Source organism: Aotus nancymaae, unplaced genomic scaffold (assembly GCF_030222135.1).
Source record: "Aotus nancymaae isolate 86718 unplaced genomic scaffold, 86718_ANA_hifiasm-v0.15.2.pri h1tg000016l, whole genome shotgun sequence".
NCBI lineage: Eukaryota > Metazoa > Chordata > Mammalia > Primates > Aotidae > Aotus > Aotus nancymaae.
Window position 1 is genome coordinate 48,222,298 of NW_026988428.1, and position 26,131 is coordinate 48,248,428.

General features: G+C 41.2%; 1 protein-coding gene across 2 annotated transcripts in view; it reads right to left on the bottom strand.

The window, feature by feature from the left end:
- Positions 1-26,131, bottom strand: part of GNS (glucosamine (N-acetyl)-6-sulfatase) — a 42,940-nt gene that overhangs the window by 5,656 nt on the left and 11,153 nt on the right. For both annotated transcript variants that reach the window (XM_012444922.2, XM_012444921.2), the window contains exons 4-13: positions 24,794-24,859; positions 23,964-24,062; positions 22,301-22,468; positions 20,137-20,219; positions 18,946-19,064; positions 16,614-16,717; positions 9,055-9,156; positions 3,343-3,450; positions 2,242-2,352; positions 642-802 (exon numbers count right to left, since the gene is read on the bottom strand). In XM_012444922.2, the coding sequence (XP_012300345.1) occupies positions 642-802; positions 2,242-2,352; positions 3,343-3,450; positions 9,055-9,156; positions 16,614-16,717; positions 18,946-19,064; positions 20,137-20,219; positions 22,301-22,468; positions 23,964-24,062; positions 24,794-24,859 (1,121 nt within the window). The remainder of the gene's footprint in view (positions 1-641; positions 803-2,241; positions 2,353-3,342; positions 3,451-9,054; positions 9,157-16,613; positions 16,718-18,945; positions 19,065-20,136; positions 20,220-22,300; positions 22,469-23,963; positions 24,063-24,793; positions 24,860-26,131) is intronic.

Genomic DNA, 26,131 nt, shown 5'->3' on the forward strand with positions numbered 1-26,131 from the left:
TTCAAGAAAAAAATAAATGACAAGCTTCCTGCCACTGGCAGCTCAAATGCCTGGTATACTGACACCCAGTGTTACTGCTGAGAAGTTACTAAGAGGGATAGTGTGGGGAACAAATCTGACTTAGCAGGTGGTAGCTAAATATCTTTTATACCTCCATATCCTGCAGTGGGCTTATATATTTCAACATGTGACTTTATACCTTCTGTTTTCATTGTGTGTTTAATATATTTAGCAAACATTCAAGTTTCTGTAATAGGGGTTTCTGAGGAATGAAATGAAGGCATATACTCTTGGAAGCTCTAGGGAACAGCAGCAGAGGGTCGCAGCTTAAAGAAGCCCCAAGTGTCACCAGTGCAATCAAGTGGTACCATGACAATAATCACAGCAGGAAAAGAAGAGCCCCAAATTTGGTGGAGAGCAAGGCTGTACCACTGGCTAAAGCAGCAACTGGCAGTGGAGAGCAAAAGTTTCCAAAGCTTATTTTCCCAGCACAACAGGCTGACGCACTAAGAACACAGTATTCCTCTACAGCACAAGAATCATCATCATCTCACAGCAAAAAGGGCTCCCTTAGTTTTCAAGAACAGCATGACTAATAGAAAAAAATCTTGGCCAAGTAAATGAAGAGAAAGGAAACTTACCCGGGGTCAAAAACCCCTGGAGTGCGACAGGTTGGCCCAGAACAGGACTGTAGCATCATTAACCGATAGTTCATCTTTCCTAAAAGCTCTGGGTCTATATTTTTAGCAATGTTAGTGATTTGGTCTGGGTCTGCAGTCAGATTATAGACTTCTACAAACACCTAGAAGAAATGAAAGCATGGAGGAAAGAAAAGAGCAAGGGTTAGATGTGAGAAACACTCTTAACGTGACTTATTTCTAAATGGGAAGGGAAGAGGAAGATAAAAAACCATGGCCGTGGAGACTCAATCTGGTCTCAAGATCCTCAAAGAGCTCACTGTTTCCTTCAGACGAGGGAGCATCTGTTCTGGGGGTTCAGCTGCTTCGGGTCTCCAGCCACATGCTAAAAAGGGGCCCCTGCACAGCCTGTACCTTCAGGCAGAGGCAAGAGGGGGATGGGGAAGAAATACATTATCTTCTGTAATTAAAACAGAACCGAAGGCAGGAACCTGCCATGGCAAGGTCTCAGAAACAAGACTTGGTAATAGAGTTACTAAAGTGAGAGCAAACATTCAAAGGTGATTTTTGCCACAGAATTATAAACTTCAAATGAGAATGGATATGAAAGTACTCTCGCCTGTGTTATACAAATGTTAAGCTTTCCTATTTTAAAAAGTAGCTGTGGATATACTGGGGAAGGATACAGTACTAATTATCATTTCTAACATAAGACAGGTCGAACGGCAGTACTGTTCCCTCTATAATCTGTATGCTGTTCTCCAAATTGGAGTCAAATGTTAGGCTAGAAAGATGGTAGGTAATTTTGCCTATAATGGCTTCAGGCAGCTGCCCTCATACTTATAACTACTTATAAAGTAGTTATCAAACTGATAAACATCATGTGGGAGCAGGAAACAGGAACAGAGTTTGAGGGAAGCTCTCTTGCTTGTTGTCCAAAGTGCTTATAAGCTGCAAATGGAGTGGAGAATGAGTCCATTTCTGAGAAACACAGATGGGCATCTGTTCCAGATGGTCAGATGAGGGTTGCCAGATGGGGCAGGTGTACATATGCTGGTAAACAGTAAGAAACCACAAGGGACTGGAGTCCATGGGATCCTTCAGATAATCCATACCAACCTGTGTAGGCTAAAAACCACCTTCTTCCATGGATGGACTCCTGGGCCTCTGACCCCCACTCTAATCTATTAGAGCAGCACTGGATTATGCTGTGGTGGGAACAGGAGTTTCTGAATACACCAGTTGCTGGTAAGCTTTCTAGGAAACGCTCCAACTCAAGTGAAGTTGAGGTATTTCACTTTCACCCCAAACTACCAGGGAAGTTAACAGACAAAGCATGTATCATTCTGAAAACAAACTGTGCATTTTAACTGTGAATTTGGGTAGTGGTGGGAGTGGAGAAAACCCCATTCAGAAAGATTACAGTTAGAGAAGTGAGACATGGCCTTACAAGTGAAGGAAACCTAAATTAAGTGAATCACAAATGAGAAACACAACCTCTTCCCCAGGGAGCGGCCTTGGAATTGCTCTTCTGCCACCAAGTCCAGCCAACAAAGCACTAGCATGAAAGGAGTGGGGAAGTGCAGGCAGAAATCCCTCTTACCTCCTGGTCATCAAACTCGCAATACTGCAAATTCCACAACGCTGACATTGTCCTCACACAGGCATAGGTGTTGTTATAAGCATCTTCACATACGCAGTCTGGGAAACATTGCTGTAGGGATATTTTAAAAGTTAAAGACAGTTCTTCCATAGTAACAAATACCTAGTTGCCTAGAAGAACAATCAGCTTGGCTCATGCCAGACATGCAATTTAACAGCAATCAGAAAACCTTCCATGGAGAAGCCAATAACTCAAACATAGATGTGAGGTTTTGTTCCTTTGGCTAACTTGATCAAGGTATATGGGTTGTACCATTTGTAGATTGTTGCCATCCTTGTCTGCTAAACTGAAAAGAATTACTTATAATGAGTACCTGTAAAAGGTATGGGTTGGCAAGGAGAAGAAATCAACTCAAATGACTGATTTCTAAGAATGACCAGGAACTGTCACCCTAAAAAGTTGGAGGAAAAGATTAAAATGAGCTTTGTGGAATCATATGCAGGTAAGTTATTTGAGTGTTCTTATCACCAAGTACAACTTAAATCTAACTTATGTCTACCATATTATTGTTATTGCACTTTTGGTTGGTTATTATACTGTAACACTTTGGTGTTAGAAGAATCAATCAACTCCAAATGGAAGCCTATTTTCCCTTCTCCAAAGTGAGGCCAACATGGCTGTTACCCTCTTTGTGACCTGCCCAGCTGCCGACAATTCAAGGCACTCACAATGGCATGGTTACAGGCAGGAACCACATCTTTCTACTGCATGCCCCAGTAATATCCCTAATTTTCAAAAGTGGTACTGTTATTGGGAGGGGTAGAAAAACAGGGGAAGAGGAATTGATAAGGTAAGAACATGGGTGGATACATGCACTTGTTACATAAATTGGAAGAATTAACAGTGCACATTCTGATGACAGGTCGGCAGCATCATTTCCAAGATCACTGGATTTACTTTTGTCCGTCTGCTAACCACCCACAGTCAAGTGACAAAGGAACAGGAGTTAGATGAAAGGTTTTACTACTTGACACATCGAAACCAGCACCTTGCCGTGTTGTCAGTGAGAAAGCTTCTTAAGTCGATTCAACCATTACTCACAGATACGCCAGGACTCAGGGAAGGGCATGTTGGGTCAGTGACGTTACGGCCTTCTCCTTGGTATTCCACCAGGACATCTGATCGCCAGGTCAAGTTACTGGCACCTCTCTAGAAAGAAGAGCAAGCGGAGTTTCTGTGAGGTACATAGACTATGACAAAGATCACAAAGTAACTGACTGCTGAAGGGGACTTGGGAGTCAAAAGTAACTAGACTGTTCATTCAGTAACTAAAGCAAATGACTAAAACAGGTGCATATGAAAGCTACTGAGTTGTATGTTTGGTACTTAAGGGCCTTTACAAATGATGGTCAAATACTTTGAACATTTAATAGTTCCTTCCCAAGGGTACTTCTGTGAATCAGGTCAGGAATGGAACTTGTCAGGGTAGCTAAGCAAGAATCAAACAAAGTCACAGTGTAAGTTGCTGAAAAGTCCAGACTAGAATACATAATATTGTCATATGCTCTATTTAAGAACTGTTTTATGCTCATACTAAGGAACATATAACCTAATAGACGCAAGGGCAATAAAGAAACAAATATTCAATAGACCTGTGTGCTAAGGACTGTAACAGATTCAAAGCACCTCTTGATGGTCAGAATGCAGGTACAGTACATTAACTCACTCTTCAATGTACATTCATGGTGTGGAAGGAAAGAAGTGGCAGCATTTGAAAGCAGCAAGTTTAAGAGAGACACAAATGGTGAAAGGAGAAAGAATCTAGGAATAGGAGCAAGTTTTAGATTAAAGAGCATGAACATAGCAGACCATTTAGTAGAGTGGCTTCCTGAAACCCAGCTTTCAGACAAGGTAACAGGGTGGAGAGGCAGGCTGGCACCACACGGGAAAAGGCCCTGAATATCATGCTGCCTGGGCCTGTCCTATAAAGAACAGCAGGTGATGAGAAACAATAGGTGGTTTTTGAGCAGGGAGGTAACGTAATCAAGGCAGTGATTTAGAAAAGTCAGCCTAGTAGCAGAATCTAGAGAGGGAATGGAGATATAGAAAGACAGGGAGACCAGGTTAGAAGGTATGCTTAAAATGGTCAAAGTCTGATAGGGAGCTTGTTTGAAATGCAGAATCTCAGGTCCTACTCTAGCTCTCACAAGCCAAAGCCTGCATTTTAGTAAGACCTCTGAACAGCACTGCTCTAAAAAAAGTGGTTATTAAAGTGTGGCTCCCAGGACAAGCAGCATCACCTGGAAACTTTTTACAAATGCAAATTCTTAGTTCCTAACATAGGTAGACAGCAACCTGGGTTTTAGCATGTCCCACAGGCATTTCTGGGAAATGCCTGTTTGAGAATCACTGCTCTAAAGAATGCTTAACCTGGGTGAGTATGGTGGGGAATGGGTGAGATAGGAATTATTTCCTAACTTATCGTTAGGAACAATCCTGTGCAGCTCAGGATCTCAGAAATGATGAGTCACTGGAGACTTCAAAAGCTCATGCTGGCTTGGCGCTGCAGCTCACCTGAGGTCAGGAGGTTGAGACCAGCCTGGCCAACGTGGTGAAACCCCATCTCTACTAAAAAATACCAAAAAACCAGCCAGGCGTGGTGGCATGCGCCTGTGGTCCCAGCTACTTGGGAGGCTGAGGCAGAATTGCTTGAACTCAGGTGGCAGAGGTTGTGGTGAGCCGAGATTGCACCACTGCACTTCAGCCTGTGCAACAAAGTGAGACTGTCTCAGGAAAAAAAAAAAAAAAAGCTCCCGGTGCCAAACCTGAGCCACGGAAGCTGGAAGCTGGAAAGTGGAATTGAGTGAACTGTCAGAATTCAGTGAGCTTCAAAATCCCACACTTGAATGTCAAAGTGTCCAGAGGAGAAAAGAGCATCTGAGAAGTGTAGATCAGTGGTTCCTGAACTTTGGGATTTTTGAAGTTCCAGGGAAACTTCAATAATCTCAAGGGATTCTATCTCATGCCAATTAAATCAGAATCTCTAGAGGTGAGGCCCAGGCATTTGTATTTTAGTTTCCAAGTGATTCTGATGTCTGACCAAGTTTGAGACTCATGGTCTGTAGGGGTCATTAAACTTTTTTTTGTAAAAGGCCACAGAGTAAATACTTAAGCTCCTGGCTCTGTCACATCTACTCAGGTAGCAGGAAAGCAGCCATCAACAATACATTAAGTGTGGCTATGTTCTGATACAACTTTATTTACAAAAACAGGGGGTGGGCTAGATTTGGCCCACAGGTTGTAGTCTGCCAACTGCTACTCCAGCAGAACTTTCTGACTAAAATGTTCTCTATCTTTGCTGTTCAATATGATGGCCACTGAGCACATGATGTGCAGCTAGCGCAACTGAAGAACTGAATTTCATTTTTAGTCAATTCACATAAATAGCCACACATGGCTATTTAACTGTTCCAATATATCAGTATTTCATCAGAATAACGTCCAGAAACAAAACATGAACAAGGAAAAGAACCAAGTCTCAAGTGGCACTTCAAGAACTGTGCAGAGAAATTATAAACATAATGATTTTTACCCCTAAAGTGAATCAAGTATTTTTTTTCTAATTAGAAACTTAATAAGGTACACAGTATAAGACTCGTATGAGGCTGGGCGCGGTGGCTCACGCCTATAATCCCAGCACTTTGGGAGGCCGAGAGGGGTGGATCATGAGGTCAAGAGATCGAGACCATCCTGGTCAACATAGTGAAACCCCGTCTCTACTAAAAATACAAAAATTAGCTGGGCATGGTGGTGCACACCTGTAGTCCCAGCTACTCAGGAGGCTGAGGCAGGAGAATTGCTTGAACCCAGGAGGTGGAGGTTGCAGTGAGCCGAGATTGCACCATTGCACTCCAGCCTGGGTAACAAGAGTGAAACTCCGTCTCAAAAAAAAAAAAAAAAGACTCATATGAAGAAAGTTCAAAAGATGTAAAGTTTCCCATAACTGATCTATAGGTTAAATGCAATTCCAATCAAAAGCCAACATTTCTCAGGTAATCTGAAAAGCTGATTCTAAAGTTTATGTGAAGATAGGGGCTAGGATCCCCACCAGAACAATTAGCAGAGAGGTGCACCCATGCAAATAAAGATTTAGTTACACAGCTTTATAAGACAAAATGATATTGGTACAGAGACAGACAGATCCATGGGACAACAAAAGACAACTGATTATCTTTAGAGCAAAAAAAAAAAAAAATTGAATGCCTGACTCATACCTTACAAGAAAATAAATTTTAGATACATCAAGGACTTGGGTATAGGAGGCAGAGCTATAAAACTTTTAGAAGAAAATATAGGAGAACAGTTTTCTGGCTTCAAAGTTTAGAAGCATCTTTATAAATATACAAAGGATGCTAACTGTTAAAAGAAACAATATATACATTTGATTCCTGGAGTGCAGTGGTACAATCTCTGCTCACTACAACCTCCACCTCCTTGGCTCAAGCGATCCTCCTACCTCAGCCTTCTGAGTAGTTGGGAATACAGATGCACACCATCATGCCTGGCTAATTTTCTGTATTTTTTGTAGAGATTGGGTCTTGCTATGTTGCACAGGCTGGTCTTGAAATTCTGGACTCAAGAGATCTGCCTGCCTTGGCCTCCTAAATTGCTGGGATTACAGGCATGAGCCATTGCACCTGGCTCCCATATCTTAATATATGGAAAAGACAAGTCATAAATAAGGAGACTATCATAGGCAAAAATGCAGAGGCATTTCTCAAGAGAAGAAACAAAACGGCATAAATGAAAAGTGATTCCCTGATCAACAACACAATTAAAAAAAAAAAAAAACTGGGCGAAGGATCCCAATATAAACACATCTCCAAAGAAGATATACAAATGGCTGACAAACACATGATGAAATGCTAAACACGAACAGTCAGCAGGGAAATACAAATCAAAATCACAATGAGATACCACTTCACACCTACTAAAATAAAATAGTCACAAAGACAGATGATAGCAAGTGTTGGCTCATGCCCATAATCCCAGCACTTCAGGAGGCTGAGGCGGGAGGATTTTTTTCTTAAAAATCTTCTTGGATAACAAGGGAGGATCCTTTGAGACCAGGAAGACTGAGCAATGCAGGGAAACCTCACTTCTACTAAAAATTTAAAAGAAAAAAAAAAGTAGCCAGACGTGGTGGCTGACAACTGTAGCCCCAGCTATACTAGGGAGGATGAGGTGGAAGGATCCCCTGAACCTGGGAGACTGAGGCTGCAGTGAGCTGTGATGGCCAACACCACACTGCAGCCTGTGCAATAGAGCAAGACCCTATCTCAAAAACATTACAGTTGCATTATTCGTAATAGCCAAAAAGTGGCAACAGCCCAAATATCTGAATGGATAAATAAAATGTGATATATTCACACATGGAATGTTATTTGGCACTAAAACAGAACAAGGTACTGATACACGTTACAATGGAGATGATCCTTGAAAACATTATGCTCAGTGAAAAAACCAGAGGCCACATATTATGTAATTTATGTGAAAAGTTCAGAACAGACAACTCTATACAAACAAAGTAGATTTGTGGTGGGAATGGGAGCAACAGATCTAGTAAATTCCCTGCACCACAATTTAATCAATTCTCTACTAGATCATTTGGGTTTTCAGTTTTGTTCTATTACAGTGACTAATGTGTTTGGGGGTTTAGGGTGATAAAAATGCTCTTAGATTATGGCGATGGTTGTACAACTCTGAATATACCAACAACTATTGGACACTTTAAAAAAAAAAATTATTTATTTTGAGATGGAGTTTCTCACTCTCATTGCCCAGGCTGGAGTGAAATGGTGCTATCTCAGCTCACTGCAACCTCCATCTCCCTGGTTCAAGCGATTCTCCTGCCTCAGCCTCCTGAGTAGCTGGGACTACAGGTGCCTGCCACCATGACCAGCTAGTTTTTTGTATTTTTAGTAGAGACAGGTTTACCATGTTGGCCAGGCTGGTCTCGAACTCCTGACCTCAGGTGATCCACCCACCTTGGCCTCCCAAAGTGCTGGGATTATAGGTGTGAGCCATCACGCCCAGCGGACACTTTAAATGAGTGAATTGGATGGTATGGGAATTAAGCCATTAAAAAATAATTCACGTTATTAATAAACAGATGCACAGTAAGACCAAATGCCATTTTTCACTCACCAGACAGGCAAAAGTTAATTTGTCTGTTTTTGATGTGTGTACTCTGAAGTGGTATGTCTTGTTAAATCAGCTTCCTGATTGGTTATACTGATTGCACTTGTGTGAAAAGTATATAAGTAGTTTCCAAATTCTCAGACTTCTGAAATACTGGTATTTAAAAAATCTTTGCCAGTTCACAGATGAAAAAGGTCTCCTTCAGTTAAGCATTTCTGTGATTAGCACTGAAGTAATCCTTTTGCATTTGTTTTAGCCATTTTTAATTCTTCTGTGAGTTGATTAGCCACTTTTTCTTTTGCCCATTTTCCTACTGGTATATTAATCTTTGCTAAGAACTCATGTATTTGGACTAATGACTCTTTTTTACAATGATACAAATGTGTTCCCAAACTGTCACCTCTCTCTTTATGGCTGGTGTTCTTAGATGAGAGCAAAAGGAAACAGCTCTCAATTTCACATGTGGTCTACTTTTTTCTTTTAGAAAACTCCTTCCCACCACAAGATTTTCTGCTTCTCAAATTTAATAGTATTATTTAATATTTAAATTTTTAAGTCTTTACACAACCCAGAATTTCTTGGCTCAGGCCTGGTTGAGGGCTTTATACTTACCAAAATGGGCAATAAAGACATCCCATCCATCTGTGTCTTATTTAGGTCGTAGCCAGCAATGTCCAAAACAGTAGGACCCAAGTCAATGTTGGCAACCAGCATCTATGAGAATGAAGGAAACACAATCTAGAACACAACTGGTCTCATTTTCCTTTTCTATCTATACTAAAGTTATCTTCCCCCCGCACCCCACCCATGAGACAACAGCACTTACTATTACCTTTTATAGAGCCCATGCTTACTTTAGTCTTACTGTTTCATATGTTCAAATATAACTACAATAACTTCAAATATAAAGGCTTATAAGGCGTGTATACTAGCATATCCTCCTGGGAAGTTATATATTTATTCTACCCATTCTGTTATTGAGCAAAACATTTTTTAAAAACTCCTCTGCGATTGCTTTGAGTTTGTTGTGACTCATGAAAAAAACGTTGGTCTGATTATTTTACACAAAGCATCTTACAACTTGATTATTCAGATTAACTAAATTTGACTTCAAATGAACTCCAGACATTTTGGAAGGCCTCAGAAATGGAATGCTTGACACCAATGAGAATTATCAGCTCTTTATAGCTTCTCAAAGGGACAACACTGCCAAAGTATGTTTGCAACAGGCTGTGAAGGCTGCAGAAAATTTTTTATTTTTTAATTTATTTATTCCAACAATGTAGCAATAAAAGTTTTTTTAATGGCATAAAACTTAGATGTTTACACATTCTAGAAACTAAAGGCATTGTCCTGATTTATGCCTTATTTCCTTGGTTATCAGACTGTTTTCCTTTTGTAAACAATGCCTCTACAGGGTCTAATCCAGAGTAGCCTAATAGAAATATAAAGGGGACCCTATATGTAATTAAAAATTGTCCAATAACCACATTAAAATAAACGCAGGTAAAATTTTATATATTTTATTTAACCCCATATAAAAATACCTGAATATTTCAATATGTAAACAATATTTTTAAAAAATGACATTTAACTTTTTGTGAACCAAGTCTTTGAAATCTGGTGTTTCACAATAATAATACATCTCAGTTTGGACTATCCACATTTCAAGTGCTCAACAGCCACAAGTGGACACTGCAGGCCTACACAGAACTCAAGCGTAGAAGTCACCTGGTCACAGGCTAGAAAAATCTTCAAGTAGTGAAACAACCCACTGGGGGTAACTAACAGGAAGTGAGAAAAACTGGGAAATTTACTGTGCTAAGCATGTGATGTTTATTCTCATTTATTCCTTATCACAGTCCTCAGACACAGTGTTTCCCCCATTTTATACACAAAGAAATGAAACACAAGAAGTCACTGGAGCAGTTAACAGCTTGTAACTGGAAAAGCCATCAGTTACTGACAGGAAATAACAGTCTTTAAGACTGTTGAGAAAACTTAGATCATTTTAGGAGAGGCCAAACAGAGAGATCAAACAAAACAAAACACCCCAACCCTGCCACTTTTAATTTAAAAACAAAACCAAAAGTACAGATAGGGAAGGCAAAAAAAAAAAAAAAATCTTCAGAATATTATTATCAGGGGCCAGGTTTCCTGATGGCCAGGACAGCTCTTGGAGGGCAGAGTGATAAATATCCTGGCTCTCAATCAATTAGTCTAACTCTGCAGCTGTCAGGAATTACCACTCAGGGGCAGACACTTTAGGAGAAAGGCAATCCATATGTTACTGAAAAGGGGAAAAACCTCACATACAAAAACCATGTCTCCTGGGAGGATACAAGATCCACTGTTACAGATAACTTTCCTGGTTTCAAGTCCCCCAGGCAAATTGAGCAGCTTGGAAAACAGTCATCAGGTCTAAGTGTCAATATGGAAGAGATCACAGCAGGAAAGGAAGGTCAAAGGGAGACATCATCTTCAGAATTAGATCAAGACAACAAGACATCCATAGACCCTGAAGTGTCACTAACAGATCTTCAGTGATGCCTGTACCATGAATGAGGTGAAGCCAATTCCTCAGATACTACTATGATGTCCAAGGCACTTTTAAAAGAAAAGAGAAAACATCAAAAAACCCACGGATATAAAATCGTGACTGCTATCTCACCAAAAATTGCAGCATCCACTACCTGTATAATGGGAGACTTGCTCTTTTTTTTGGAGCTGGGGGAAACTCTTTTTGTTTTGTTGTTTTTTTGAAATGGAGTTTTGCTCTTGTCCAGGCTGGAGTGCAATGGCACGATCTTGGTTCACCGAAACCTCTGCCTCCCGGGTTCAAGGGATTACAGGCATGTGCCACCACCCTGGCTAATTTTTTTTTTTTTTTTTTTTTGAGACAGAGACTTGCTCTGTCGCCAGGCTGGAGTGCTGTGGCACCATCTTGGCTCACTGCAGCCTTGACCTCCCAGACTCAACTGATCCTCTGGCCTCAGCATCCTGAGCAGCTGGGACTACAGGTGCACATCATGATGCCCAGCTAATTTTTCTATTTTTTATTTTTAGTAGAGATGGGGTTTCTGCCTTGTTGCCCTGGCTGGTCTCAAACTTCTGAACTCAAGTGATTCACCTGCCTTGGCCTCCCCAAAGTGCTGGGATTATAGGCATGAACCACTGCACCCAGTTGAGGCTCTTTCTAATGGTATTTTGCTCCCTGGAGAGATAAGTTCTAGTATAACTCCAAAGTCACTAAGATTCAGCACAAGTACCATAAGCACAAATCATTCCAGGACTCTTTCTCCCTAGAAATCTATAATTATCACACCCCCTTAAATATAATGGATAAATTCTCTCCCCTTCTAGAATTTTACTTGAATAAGCAGTCAGTCTCAAAATTAGCATATTGTATCAGGAGATGGGATATTTCTAGTGAATGCCAAGTATGAATGAAGAGTTAAAAAGAATTATACCTACCTCTGGTTTTAATATAATCAATAATTTGAATGGATTCACCCATCACTGTGATGACTTTGAGAAACATTAGTTTCAGAGTATTGCTTTTGTCTAGTGTAGACTTAAAAATTCATTTATGGGCCAGGCACACTGGCTCTTGCTGATAATCTCCGCACATTGGGAGGCCAAGGCAGGAGGATCACTTGAGCTCAGGAGGCCAAGGCTGCAGTGAGCCATGTTTGAGCCACCATATTCCAACCTGGGTGACAGAGTGCCTATCTCAAACAAACAAAACTTCATTTATGGATTAGAGCAGAAAAGGCTTTGACAGGACCAAAAGTAATGTTTTTTTTTTGAGACACATTTTTTTGCTCTTTTGCCCAGGCTGGAGTGCAATGGTGTGATCTCGGCTCACTGCAACCTCTGCCTCCGGGGTTCAAGTGATTCTCTTGCCTCAGTTTCCCAAGTAGTTGGGATTACAGGTGCCTACCACCACGACCTACTTATTTTTGTATTTTTAGTAGAGATGAGGTTTCACCACGTTGGCCAGACTGGTTTCAAACTCTTGGCCTCAGATGATCCACCTGCCTTGGCCTCCCAAACTGCTAGGATTACAGGTATGAGCCACCACGCTCAGCCAAAATGATAAATTATTTCATAAATCACACTCCCTCAGGTTGAGAATGTTCTTAGGATTTAAGTATATAAATATCCTAATCAAATGAAAGTCCCTAGAAAACCCTGGGGTAGACTGGCCATGGTAGTTCATGCCTATAACGAGGCAAGGAGGGTTGACTGCTTGAGCCCAGGTGTTCCAGACCAGCCTGGGCAACATAGTGAAACTGCATCTCTACAAACAAAACAAAAATTAGCTGGGCATGGTGGTATGTACCTACAGTCCCAGCTACTTGGGAGGCTGAGGTAGAAGGATCACCTGAGGCGGCAGAGGATGCAGTGAGCCAAGCTTGTTCCACTGCATTCCAGCCTAAGTGACAGATTGAGACCCTGTCTCAAAATACAAAAACAAAATAATTCCTGGGGCTTAATTCAAGGGGTATCATGCATTGAACCTACTTATTCTTGCTCTGAAAGAATGACACTGTTGCATAATTACTGAAAAGAACAAGATGGCAATGAGCTGTCAGAACACATCAGGTTTCCAAACAGACACCCAAACTCTGATGTTGAATCTCTCCAGGGTTATCAAAAAGGCTCCAAGCATACCAGAAAGCATCCCAAATCCATTTAGTGAAAAGCACTGCAACTGCATGAGAAAGTTCAGAATCCTCACATTTTGGTTGCTTCAGCTGCACTTGCCCCTCAGTGCCAGCTTTCCTGACAAGGAAGAAGCTGGGCATCACCTGGTCCCACCCGAAAATGGAGGCTTAATATCCTCTAACTTTCATAAAACTAGGGGAACCAAGGCTTATTTTGTCCAAAGCCAATAGGTGGTCTTCCTGACTCCCAGTTCAGTTCTATTTCCCCGGGACCATGCTGTATCATTTTAGTTTGCCTACTAACCTTTTCCTTTCTATAATTCCTTTTGCAGAACTCCTACCACCAAATCTAAAGCTAGACTAGTCAGAGGAGAAAACGTCAATAGCCAATCTTTGCCATCTACACATACGACCTTGCCCCAGTTCTCCCATACAGCCAACACACAGCTAAGTCTGCCAGTCAGTTAAATGTGCACTGATGTGGCTGTCAAGGCTGTTGACAGCTCAGCTCAGCTCATTATGCCCAACTCACAACCCTGTGCCACTCACACAGAATGGCTGGCACTGAGACAACTGAGCTGCCAACACATGATGCGTCACCCAGCGTCTCTGACATTCTTTGTGCTAGGGGAAAGCTGGGGCATTTCATGCTTCTCAAATTACATCTGTCAATGCAGCAATGTAAAAACATATGGATTCGTGCTGGGCCTGGTGGCTCACTCCTGTAATCCCAGCACTTTGGGAGGCCGAGGCAGGCAGATCATGAGGTCAAGAGATCAAGACCATCCTGGCCAACATAGTGAAACCCGATCTTTACTAAAAATACAAAAGTTAGCTGGGCATGGTGGCGTGCCTGTAGTCCCAGCTACTCAGGAGGCCGAGGCAGGAGAATTGCTTGAACTGGGAAGGCAGAGGTTGCAGTGAGCTGAGATCGCACCACTGCACTCCAGTTTGGATGACAGAGAGACTCTGTCTCAAAAAAACAAAACAAAACAAAACCACATGGATTCTGAGAACGCACAGACTTAATTTTTCAGTCCCTGTTCTGCCACTTTGCAACCTTGGCAAAATCGATTCAACCAACATGGATGTTCCCCAGTGTATGCTAGGGGCTTTTAAGTTTAGATAGTTCCTCTTTTCTAGAACACCCTAGACTAAAAAAGATAAACTCAATAGGGTGTGACAAGTGTGAGGGCAGCTGGGAACATATAAGAAGGGCATCGACCCCATGTGGGAGCAGCAGTTATGAAGTGACTTCCCAGAGGGAGCCCTAAACCAAAGCCCTAAAAGACAATTAAGTTGGCCAGCTGAAGAGGGTACAAGATGGGCATTCCAGAAAGAAGGAGCAGTCTGCTGACACAGTCTCCTCGATCAGTTCCAAACACCAACCTCAAAGGCCAGGAGGTGAGAGAGAAGGTGCACTTAGGAAGGACAAGTAGTTCAGTACAACTGCTACCTTCCATCTGTCGAACAAGCCTAGCTTATTCCTACATCTGGGCCTTCGCGTTTACCGTCCTGCTCAGGACGCTCTTCCCACGGATCTCTGCATGGCTAAATCCTTCTTAATATCCGTGTCTGCTCAAATGCTTCAGAGGCTTTCACTGACCACTGTAGCTTAAGTATCTGGTGCTCCCTGACACAGGGATTTAAGAACTGATCTTGTTTGCTTGCTCCTTGCCATATGCAAGGCTCCTTGGTGTACTGTGCTGGCAAAGAAGGTAAAACTTGTTGACTGAGCTATAATATAATGGTTAAGTATATAGACTTTGGAGCCAGACTGCCCCAGTTCAAATGTAGGGCTCTGCTACTTTTTAACTGTGTGATCATCTTTTCTGCTTCAGTTTCCTCAACTGCAAAATAGGGTAAGAGTACCCCTATCTCATAAACTGTGAGGACTGAGTGAGCTGATTCAGGTAATACACTTAGAATAGCACCTGTCACATACTAAACATTCAATAAATATTAGCCATATTGTTCAAATGGCTTCTTAGGAACAAGACTTCATTTAGATTGCTTAGAGAAGGTGAAGTTTCTGATTTTTAACATTTAAATAGCAATATTAAAGGAAAAAAGGAACCATTTTTTCCACAGGCAGCTGGCCGACACATTTCACTATGATCTCATTCAGCCTCCTTCCCTACGCTGGTTATATGTGGGCTGGGGGAGCCCTGCTCCTAAAAACAGAACATAAACTGCTGACATGTTCTCCTCAATCAGTTCCAAACACCAACCTCAGGAAAACACTTTTAAGATTTAACGATCTTCCAAACTTGCGTATCTCCTTTGACAGACGAAGCCTGCTTAGAAGGCACTGAAATTTGTAGGGAAAAGTAACTAGCTAGGGAATGTGGGTCTTAAGAGAAAAACACAAAAGGTAATTATGAAGACCATTTCACCCTTCCCAGAGAATTTTAATTGCAAAAGGAAATAAGTGAAAAACAGACGTTTAAACAAGTAAACATTAAGCTCCAAAATGAAACTAAAGTACCCAATATACCCAGAAAGTCTGGCCCATTTAAAAATCCGCTTTTTCATTTTAGCTTAAAGTGTATATTTGTTCATCATCTTTGGTCTCACCGAACTGGGACTGAAGCTGAAATTGTGATATTGGGAAGGAGAGAAGACATAGCTGGTAGAGCCTGTCAATGCTTATCTCCTGAGTTTTGGAGGACAGTGTTTTAGATGAAGGTCCTCACGATCGCTAGGAACAAAGTGCCTCAGTGTTAGGTACCACGTTTGGAAAAAGATACTGAAAGCAAATGGGAACAACAACAGTGTGGCATATGATGGCAGTTCTAGGAGAGAGAACCAGGAAAGCAACAAAGCATTTGTAAGGAAGAGTCCAGAACAGGCAAAGACTAATTCCCAGAATACATGTTTTTGATAGCCTTATATTCAAAAGCGAGGTCAGGCCAGCAACAGACATCACCTGGGAGCTGGTCAGAAATGGAGAAGCAGAATCTGCATTTTAACCAGATCCTCAGGGGATTCACATACACAGAAAAGCCTGAGGAGCTCTGCTCTACAAGGCAGTGGGTGCCAAACCAGGCTGCCTCTCAGAATCATCTGTAAACTTAAAAAAGAAAAATGGCAGATGCTGGGTCCCTCTAGACCAAGTGAGTCAATCACACTCTTTCTGGATACTGCCCAAGCCTGTACCATTTTTCTTCTTCAGTTTCAGAGGGCAATTTTGATGCATATCTTCTGTTGAGAGTCACTGCTTCAGAATGAAGTAAAGCTCTAGTCTCAAAAGACAAATAAAAGCTATGCATCCTAATGGGACATGTATATATGGGGTGAAAATACAGATAATGGAGAACAGTTGCAAGTTAAGGGAAAAAAAAAAAAAAGAAATCATTGTTTCCACTTAAAAGCTCTTCTGCTGCTCAGCCTTCGCCCTAGTGGGAAGAGGAACCTGACCAATCTTCTCTCAGGAGGAAACACCTTATTTTTTCAGGCAAGCACCTACCTGTCCACAGCACCGGCTTGTCAGGCACCTACCTTGCTTGTCTGATTTGGTTTGATCCCAGGCCCTCGAACCAACAGTGGAACTTTGATGTCAAACTCATACAGCTGTCTCTTGTCTATTGGCAAGGAAAACTGTCCTGAAAACAAAACACACAAGGTAAAGGTGGAGCCAAGACAGGAGCCTTGCTCATATTATGTTTCACTCATTTAATCCATTGCAAAAACTAAAACAACTTTGTTCTACTGATTCTGGTGTTTTAATAGAAAGCTGAAATTTGCCTGGGTCTCTTGTTACTACAAGGCAGGAAGACGACGAATTCATCTTCTCTAAATAAATGACTACAAGGGACTCCCTGGCTTATGATAGGATAAAATGAGCAAAAATAATGACAGGAAAGTATTGAAACAGAAATACATAAAAATTTATGCATGCTACTCAGCCTCATCACAACTGAATGAGGTTTACTCCAAAAACTGTCAAACGAACAAAAACACCTATCCTGTGTTTCCTGAATGAACTGCATCTCAAGATCACCAAATAATTGATAAGGGGAAATTCTTCCCTGAGGAATTCCAGCTAATAAATACAAAAGAAAGGATAGAATTACAAAATCGACATTTTGCAACTTCTGAGGAAATAATGGATTTTGGCAACAATCATCAATGGAACAAGAGAAAAGCTCATAGCAACAGCTCAGGCTGAATCACCTGATCCATCAATCAACACCAGCACCCCCAAAACAGTGCAACCAGACACCACAGACCTCATGACATGATGCAATAGGAAGTCAGCAGCAGGCAAGGATGCACAGTCATCTGAAAATGTGAATTTCTATCAAGTCCCTAATCTAACTACCAATCTATAGGAAATGCTGAGCAGAGATGAACATGGCACTATAAAACTGCATTTAGCCAAATTCAGAATGTGAGACATGCTGATGGACAAAAGACCCACTTCTCCCTATAAATTTGTGGCAAATGACAGTTAGGAGACATAAGAACTAAAGGTAGTATGTGGACTTTCTCTGCATCTTTTTTTTTTTTTTTTTTTTTTGAGACAGAGGCTCGCTCTGTCACCCAGGCTGGAGTGCAGTGTCTGGGGTTCAAGTGATTCTCCTGCCTCAGCCTTCCAAGTAGCTGGGACTATAAATGCATGCCACCAAGCCCAGCTAGTTTTTGTATTTTTAGTAAAGATGGGGTTTTGTTATGTTGGCCAGGCTGATTTCAAACTCCTGACCCCAGGTGATCTACCTGCCTCGGCCTCCAAAAATGCTGGGATTACAGAAGTGAGCCACCGCGCCAGCCGTCTGCATCTTGATACATAATAACCAGAGTCAAATGCTTAATCAGGTATTGAAGCCTGGAATCATGTGTATGGGAGTTGCTTCAAAACCTTCTAGTAACAAAAGAAAAACACAAGGAGAGTAGGAAGAATTCAAAAGACTGGCCACATGCAGCTGAAAATCTAAGCCAGACACTATTTTACTACTCTCTACTTTGAGTGTTTAAAAATATTCATAGGCCGGGCAAGGTGGCTCACGTCTGTACTTCCAGCACTTTGGGAGGCGAGGCAGGCAGATTACCTGAGGTCAGGAGTTCAAGACCAGCCTGGTCAGCATAGCAAAACCCCATTTCTACTAAAAATACAAAAAGTAGCTGGGTGTGGTGGTGTGCGCCTGTGGCCCCATCTACTCGGGAGGCTCAAGCAGGAGAATCGCTTGAATCTGGGAGGTGATAGGTTGCAGTGAGCCAAGATCACACCACTGCACTCTGGCCTGGGCGACAGAGCGAGATTCTGTCTGAACAACAAAAAACCACAATAATGTATTAAATGCCTAAGTGATCTCCTCCTATGCAAGGAAGTCTCAAGTGAATCTCATTCAAGTGGACATTTATATATGTGGAAAGAGAAAACGTCTGCTTTTAACAACAGAACGTCCAAGTAGAAAGCATGAAAGTCAAGGACACAGAGCTGACTCATCCTACAGATTTTGAAATAACAAAAACACCCAAAAAACAAATTCCATGATGGGCAAGATAGAGTTTTCCTCACAAGACAACCTTCTCTTGGTCTTCCTGTCATAAATGTCTTCCATACGGCCTGCCTCCAACCCATCAAGCTCACACTCTGCTCCCACTCCTAGAACACCATTGTCATCTTGCATGTGAAACAGCAAATAATGAAACCTGGTTTCTCCATGTGGGAATGATGTGGTGCTCTAACTGGAGGGGTCCTGAGGGCAAGACCCTCCCTCTGGCAGGTTCACAGTTATAGAAAGACTAGAACTCCCTGCCAGGGCTGATTGGGTGAAAAAGGAAAGACATGTTCTCAAAGATCACAGCAGTGTCTACCCCTGCCTCTGACCTGTGTGATAGCCATTGTCTGAGGTATAGAAGATGTATGTGTTGTTCAGCTCCCCAGTGAACTCCAATCTCTTGATCAGTTTCTCCACAAGGTCATCAACTGAGAGGAGAGTTTGCCACCTAGATGTGAACAGAAGGTAGAAATGGGACTTCAGGGTCAATGACTGAGGTATCACTATCTTGCCAAAACAAACAAACAAACAAATAAACAAAAAACCAAAGACATCCTGTTTAAAAACAACAAAAAAAAACACAAAACCCCTAACTACTCTCCCCAAAAACTCAAATCCCCAATTTCTACTCCCTAGACCTTCCCATTGTAGCAGATTGGAAAATTCCAAAACATAAGTAATTCCAACGTTAATTGTTTCCAAATAAATAAACTCATTTAAAAATAACCAGTTAGCTTTACTTTTTATTGCCAATGGTGATGAGAGTAGAAACAATCAGAAGGGACAGTTGCCCATTCTCGGTACTGTACTACAGATTAATTCAGATAGGTCTGTGTTACAAAAAAGCTTAATATGTTTGAACTAGGAGTTGGAAAACTATGACTCATGGGCCACGGCTTGCCCACTGTCTGTTTTTATAAAGTTTTATTGGACCACAACCACGCTCATTCATTTACATATTATCCAGGGCTGCTTTTGTGCTACAATAGCAGAGCTGAGTAGTTGTGACAGAATGTGCAACTTGTGAGCCATCAATAGTTACTATCTGGCCCTTTACAGAAAAAGTTTGCTTGCCCCTAGTCTAAACACTTCCTAAGTAATGGGTTTTTAAAAATTGACTTAAGAGAATTTCTTGAAAATTCCAAATGGCAAAGGTAAATATTTTGATCTTGTCTAAGCTTTTGGGTCATTTGTCACAGACGACAATGGGCTCTCTCGCCCAAGTGACCTTTTCTTTAAACTAGGAGAAAAAAATCCTACCACATGGTTCAAGTTTGCAATATTTTTGCCAAGTCCTGAAAATGGATGGTCTAATTAGTACTGGGGTCCAAAGTCCACCTCATTCACTTGAGTGTAAAGGAATCTCTCTGCTTCTGGTGCCCCACTGAAGCCTCTCTCCCAATGACTTGCTTCCCTCCATTTTTGTTTCAGAGACAACAATGTGGTGTGGTCCCCTCTGTGTGAGCTGATGTGTAGGGTCCTTAAAACCACTCAGATTGTTAAGTAGCAGCAGCTCTTACCTTTTCCTAAATGCATTATCCAAAAACTGTATTGAAGAATTAGTCATTGGAGTCTTGGCTTGCCTAATTAACCAGTGCTTGTTCTAAAATTTAGAAGAAAAAGAAAATGTTAACACCAAGTCACCATAGTAAACTATCGGATTGCTCGAGTAGATAATAAATAGAATAATTTCACTCTTACTTAAGCAAGAAGAAACTAACTGGAACCTGTTTAAGCAACTTCAGACTTTCTCTCCCTTCCTATGTTCCTAAAATAGAAATTTCTGCAGATTAACTCAATCTCTTATTCTTCAGCTTCCCAGCACCTCCCAAACCATAAAAGGTCTTGGCTCCTCTGTTAGCAGCATAAGGATGTTTTAGAGAATGTCACTGGGAAACTACTGGCTAAAACGAGATTACATTTACAACTCTGATCATATGCCTTTGGTCTACTACAGTTACAAAATGGGCAAATAACTTTACCTTCCTCTAAGATGCCTTTTTTGAGGCAGAGTCGGAGGTTGCAGTGAGCTGAGATCGCGCCACTGCACTCCAGCCAAAGCCTGAGCTGGAGTGCATGGCATGATCTCAGCTCACTGCAACCTCTGTCTCCCGGTTCACGTGATGTTCATGCCTCAGTCACTGAGTAGCTGGGATTATAGGCATGTACCACTATGCCTGGCTAATTTTTGTATTTCAGTAGAGATGGGGTTTCGTCATGTTTGCCAGGCTGGTCTTGAACTCCTGGCCTCAAGTGATCCTCTTGCCTTGGCCTCCCAAAGTCCTGGGATTACAGGCATAAGCCACCATACCTGGTCTACCTTCCTCTAAGTTTTGCCTAGCCAAGATATCGATCACCCTAAATCCTTAAAAAATCTTATCACAGCAATTTCCTAAAACTTCAAGTCTAAATCCGGAGGGTCCTTCTATTTACATAAAAAGGGCCATTTTTTTTTTTTTTTTTTGAGACGGGGTTTCACCATATTGGTCAGGCTGGTCTCGAACTCCTGACCTCAGGTGATCCGCCCACCTCAGCCTCCCAAAGTGCTGGGACTACAGGTGCGAACCACCATGCCTGGCCTAAGAGCCATATTTCTTAAACAAAAACATCCCCATATGCTATTAATTCTCTCTTCTCTATTTGTAAAACTCTAAGCCACCATATCTCAAACTATGGTCCTCAAAGTGTTCTTTAATTATTAAGCTTGAGAAATGCTATATAGCATATCCTCCTGCTAGAAATTTACATTCGATCATGAATAACTCTGAGAAGTCCTGTAGCAGAGTGACTTATTTAACTCAAAGTTTCCAAACGTACTTGACCACGGGAACTTTTTATTAACTTCTTTTGGAACACAGATTGAGAATGGTCCTCTAATTTAAAACCCAGTTCACTCAGCTTTAAAATTTTTATTTAACAAGCACATGCCTATAATGTGCCAGGCAATATGCTAGTTGTTTCTATGTACTTGAATTCATAAAATAGTTCCATAAGGGATCAAGATCTCCCATTTCAGATGAAAAAAATGAAGTTAAGCATCTTGCTCATGGTCAGAACTGAGCTAGAAAAGTGGCAGTTCTGGGTTTAGGACTCATTCTTTCTACAACAAGCAATTACAATTTCTGGGTAACAGAACTGAAGCAATAGAGGCTTTCTGTCTTTGAACCAGGGAACTGCCTATACCTCAAGCCAAGGGAAGTATAAGTAATTGGCACATGAGGCAAATATGTGAGTTGTTGTGGCTTTTAATTATGTCACCTGCTCTGGTTCATTTTTCCATTCAACTTCCCTTTCCAACCATATTGCTCTGTGCCACCCCTTCTTCCCATGCCTCAAGGCTAGTGAGGGCCACCAGGAGGTTGGTGTAGTCCCAGCTATGCCAGGAGGGAGGAGATCCAGCACAGAGGTTACCAGGAGAGCCCAAGTGATATACTCCTATAATTGGGAAAGATGGCATTCTTTACCATTCCTGTCAACTCTGTAGCTGCTCACTGGATGGGTAGCAGGAACTTTACCTGTACTTGCAATGCAAGTTTATACTATCTGTTTTACTAGGGACAGGTACAATTACTTCTAAAAGATTGTGAAGAAAAACTCACTATATGGCTTAAAGGCTTCCTGACAAGTATATCATACAGCTAATCATACTGGGTATGGCTGAATACAAGGGTTAGGAGAAGCTACCGTTCCATGGATGTTGAAGTTCTTGTTTCTTGGTGCAAAGACGCTCTGGAAAGCCTTCTGGTACTGAGGTGCAGCTGTCCAAGGTGAATGAGGCGCTGGAGTGGCGATCATCATGAAGAAGGGCTCAAAGTTGGATTTGTAGTTCAGGAAGTCCAAGGAGACATTAGCCTGACACATATAAAGATTTGTCATCTCTTATCTTACCTAAAAGATGAGTATTTAATAGATAAATGTCCCCTAGTAAGCAGACAGTACAGGGTCATATTAGCTCTTAATCAATCTTAGCATATGATCTTATGTCATAGCCATTTGCAAGCATATTGTTGGAACAAATATATTTGGTTTTTAGGCAACATTTTAAAAACTGAGAAGGATACCAACATAAGGCGGCAATTAAGGTCTTGATGATTTTATATGACCTGGAAATCATGTCTCCCACAAAGAAGGAAAACAGTAACTTGGCTATTTTAGTATTAACTTACACTAATGGAGACTATGGTATCTACATGTGATGCCTTAAAAAATGTAAAAGGAGAGTCAAAACAGTGGGAAAGGTAGATTAAGTTACCTTAACCTTATGAAAATATGTATAAAGTAGATGTCATAAATTATGCACTTAAGTAGCTAAGCGAATAATATTAGATTCAAATACATCCCACTAGGGCTTTAATTTACATGGACTTACATTTTTCCTTTGCTTATCAGGAGATACTTTATGAAAAGGAAAGCATGCTACATACATGTTGTTTTTCATTGTTCTGAAATAATTTCATTTATTCCCAACACTAACTCAAAAGACACTGACTATATCTATCTCCTATAGTCCCTCCATCCACCTTTCACTCCAGTACTATCAGGTTCCTTGTGGTTTGTCAAATATGCCCGGCACACTCCTGCCTCAGGGCCCTCCCACTTACTGTTCCCTGACTCTGTGGCACTCTTCCCCCTGATCTATACAGCTCATTTTCACCTCCTTCCAGTTTCTGCTTAAATGTTATCTAAGTAACCTCATACCCTAACTTATTTCTCTAACTGATGACCATCTAATGAGGCAACACATAAGACTGCGAGAGTGTGTGTGTGTGAATAAAATTACCTTCCACAGAAGCAGGGACTTTGCTTCATTTACTGCTGAAGACTCACTATACTAGGTGCTGAACTATTGAGAGAATGAATATATAATACTATGGAAGACTGCCGTTAGACATGCCTCAGAACAGGAAAGTCCCAATTTCACCTGCTTTCAGTAATTTTTATATATAAATACCCAATGCCCAAATAAATCCAATATCCCTATTCCTCCACCCTCATAATGGGGCCTGTGAAGCTGCCATCTTGTAGCTTATGAATAAAACTGGGGTCAAGAGTAGGAACCCTTACAAAGTAAAACCTCTACAAAGTAGTCTCTATAGTCAAAGAGATTAACCTTTGGAAAGGGATTTGTTGCTGGAATTTCAAGAGCATTAGATCTGAGCCTGGCCTATACACAAAGAAAATACCCTCAGGAGTTTGTAATTAGCTGGAAATACTCTTGGGCAGTTAGACCAAGTTACTGTGCATTTACATGACCCAACACAAACAAAGATGGGTTTTCTAGGCAGAGTCTTCAATCAAATGTGAGCCAACTCTGTAAGGACAGAGCTACAAAGCTTCTGCAACTCACCAAAACATCTGTCAGGTAGTCCACACTATAGTTTTCACCATGCTTCCGTGCCTTTCCGTTGATAGAGAGGGTGTAATTATAATACTTAGAATTCTTTTCCTATTAAAAAGAGGAAAGTCAAATTTGTTATGAGGTCAGTGCACAAAGTGGAAGTCTGAATCCATGCTGTGCTAAAACTATACTCTGAGCAGTGGTAAGACATGAAAAAGATAATTACTTGAGTCAATACTGAATTGGATTTTTTTGACTAGGCTTTTATTAAAGACTAGCAGTTTCAATTATATGCTCTAGTTTAAAAGCCAGAAGTAGATCAGGTAGAAAAGCAAACTACTTTGCTAAACCTTGTACGATGCAGGAAAAACATCCCAGAAAGGAGTGACTCATAAGCCAACAGACCTTTTTTTTTTTTTTTTTAAAGAGACAGTGTCTCTCTTTGTCACCCAGACTGGAATGCAGTGGCACAGTCATAGCTCACTGCAGCCTCAAATTCCTGGGCTCAAGTGATCTTCTCGCCTCAGCCTTCCGAGTAGCTGGGACTACAGGTATGTGTCCACACCCAGCTAATTTTAAAATTTTCTGTTGAGATGGGGTCTCACCATTTTGCCCAGTCTGGTCTCGAGCTCCTGAACTCAAGGTGATCCTCCTGTCTCTGCCTCCCAAAGTGTTGGGATTCTAGGCATGAGCCACTACACCTGGTCACAGGTCAATATACTTTAAAGTTTTAAAATAACTAATTGTAAAAGCAAATCAAGTAATATCAATGTCAGAGCTAAATTATTCTGCATCTGTAGGGCTGCATATAATTGTCATTAACTTCAATAATCACTCACCAAGGCATACCAGTAACTCCAGCCCAGAGGAACATGTTCTAGTCCACCTGCATCTGGGGCTCCATACTGAAAAGCAAGACAAGTAGGGACAATTACAAGTCCTTAGATATGACCAGATCAGAAAGAAATAGGAAATTTTTAGGATTTTTTTTTTTTTAGTAGAGACAGGGTTTCTCTGTGTTGGTCAGGCTGCTCTTGAACTCCTGACCTCAGGTGATCCACTTGCTTTGGCCTCCCAAAGTGCTGGGATTACAGGCGTTGGCCACTGCACCTGGCCTAGAATCTTTTTAGACCAAAGCCTGAAACACAGTAGGTGCTTAATTTCCCCAAATATAGACACTAGTCCAAAATAAACTCTAATAATCCTAGGAACGTCTAAAGCAGGAGTTGGCAGACTACAGCCAGTGAGCCAAATCTGGCCTGATGACTTTTTTATGGACAGCAAGCTAAGAATTTGTTTTAACAATTTAAAAATATAAAAGTTAATCAAAATAATATTTGTGAAATGTGACAATTATATAAAATTCAAATTTCAATAATGATAAAGAGTTTTATTGTATTACACAGTGTCTGTGGCTGCTTTCACGCTATAGTGGCAGAGCTGAATAGTAGCAACAGAGATATACGGCCTGCAATGCCCGAAATGTTTACTATCTGACCCACTACAGTAAAAGTCCACATAGCCTACCCCACATAGCCTATTCATGGGATGAATGCTGAGCGGCTGATAGCACAGACTGAATAGTACAACTGACCCTAAGCAGCCCAAATAATCAGACTATGAGCTATCAATTTATTGTATGTTGAACATCCCAAATCTGAAAATCTAAAACTTTTTGGATGCCAATATGATACTCAAAGGAAATGTTCACTGGAGCACTTCAGATTTTTGGATTTGGACTGCTCAGCCAGTAAGTATCATGCAAATATTCCAAAATCCAAAACACCCGAAATGCAAAACACTTCTGGTCCCAAACATTTTGGATAAGGGATAATCTGTATTTCAGTTGCCCTGCAAATGAAACCCACTTTTAGAGTTTGATTTGTCTGATGAGATGAATAAAATAAAGAAACCACAGAATTATCCCACTTTATCTTTACAAGGTTTAATGCCACCCGATTTAAGGCAGAACTTAATCCCTGAAAACAAAATCTTTCTACTTTAACAGTCTCTCCCAATTTTATATACACATCGGATGACCCTCAATATGCAAAGTAGTGTAAGTTCTCTTTATGACCCATAGCCCCAAGCAAATGACCCAGTATCCACAGTTCCTGTTTCTCATGATCCTTTTCAAACTGACTCATCTTCCTGCATACTTACAAGGTTGCAGATTC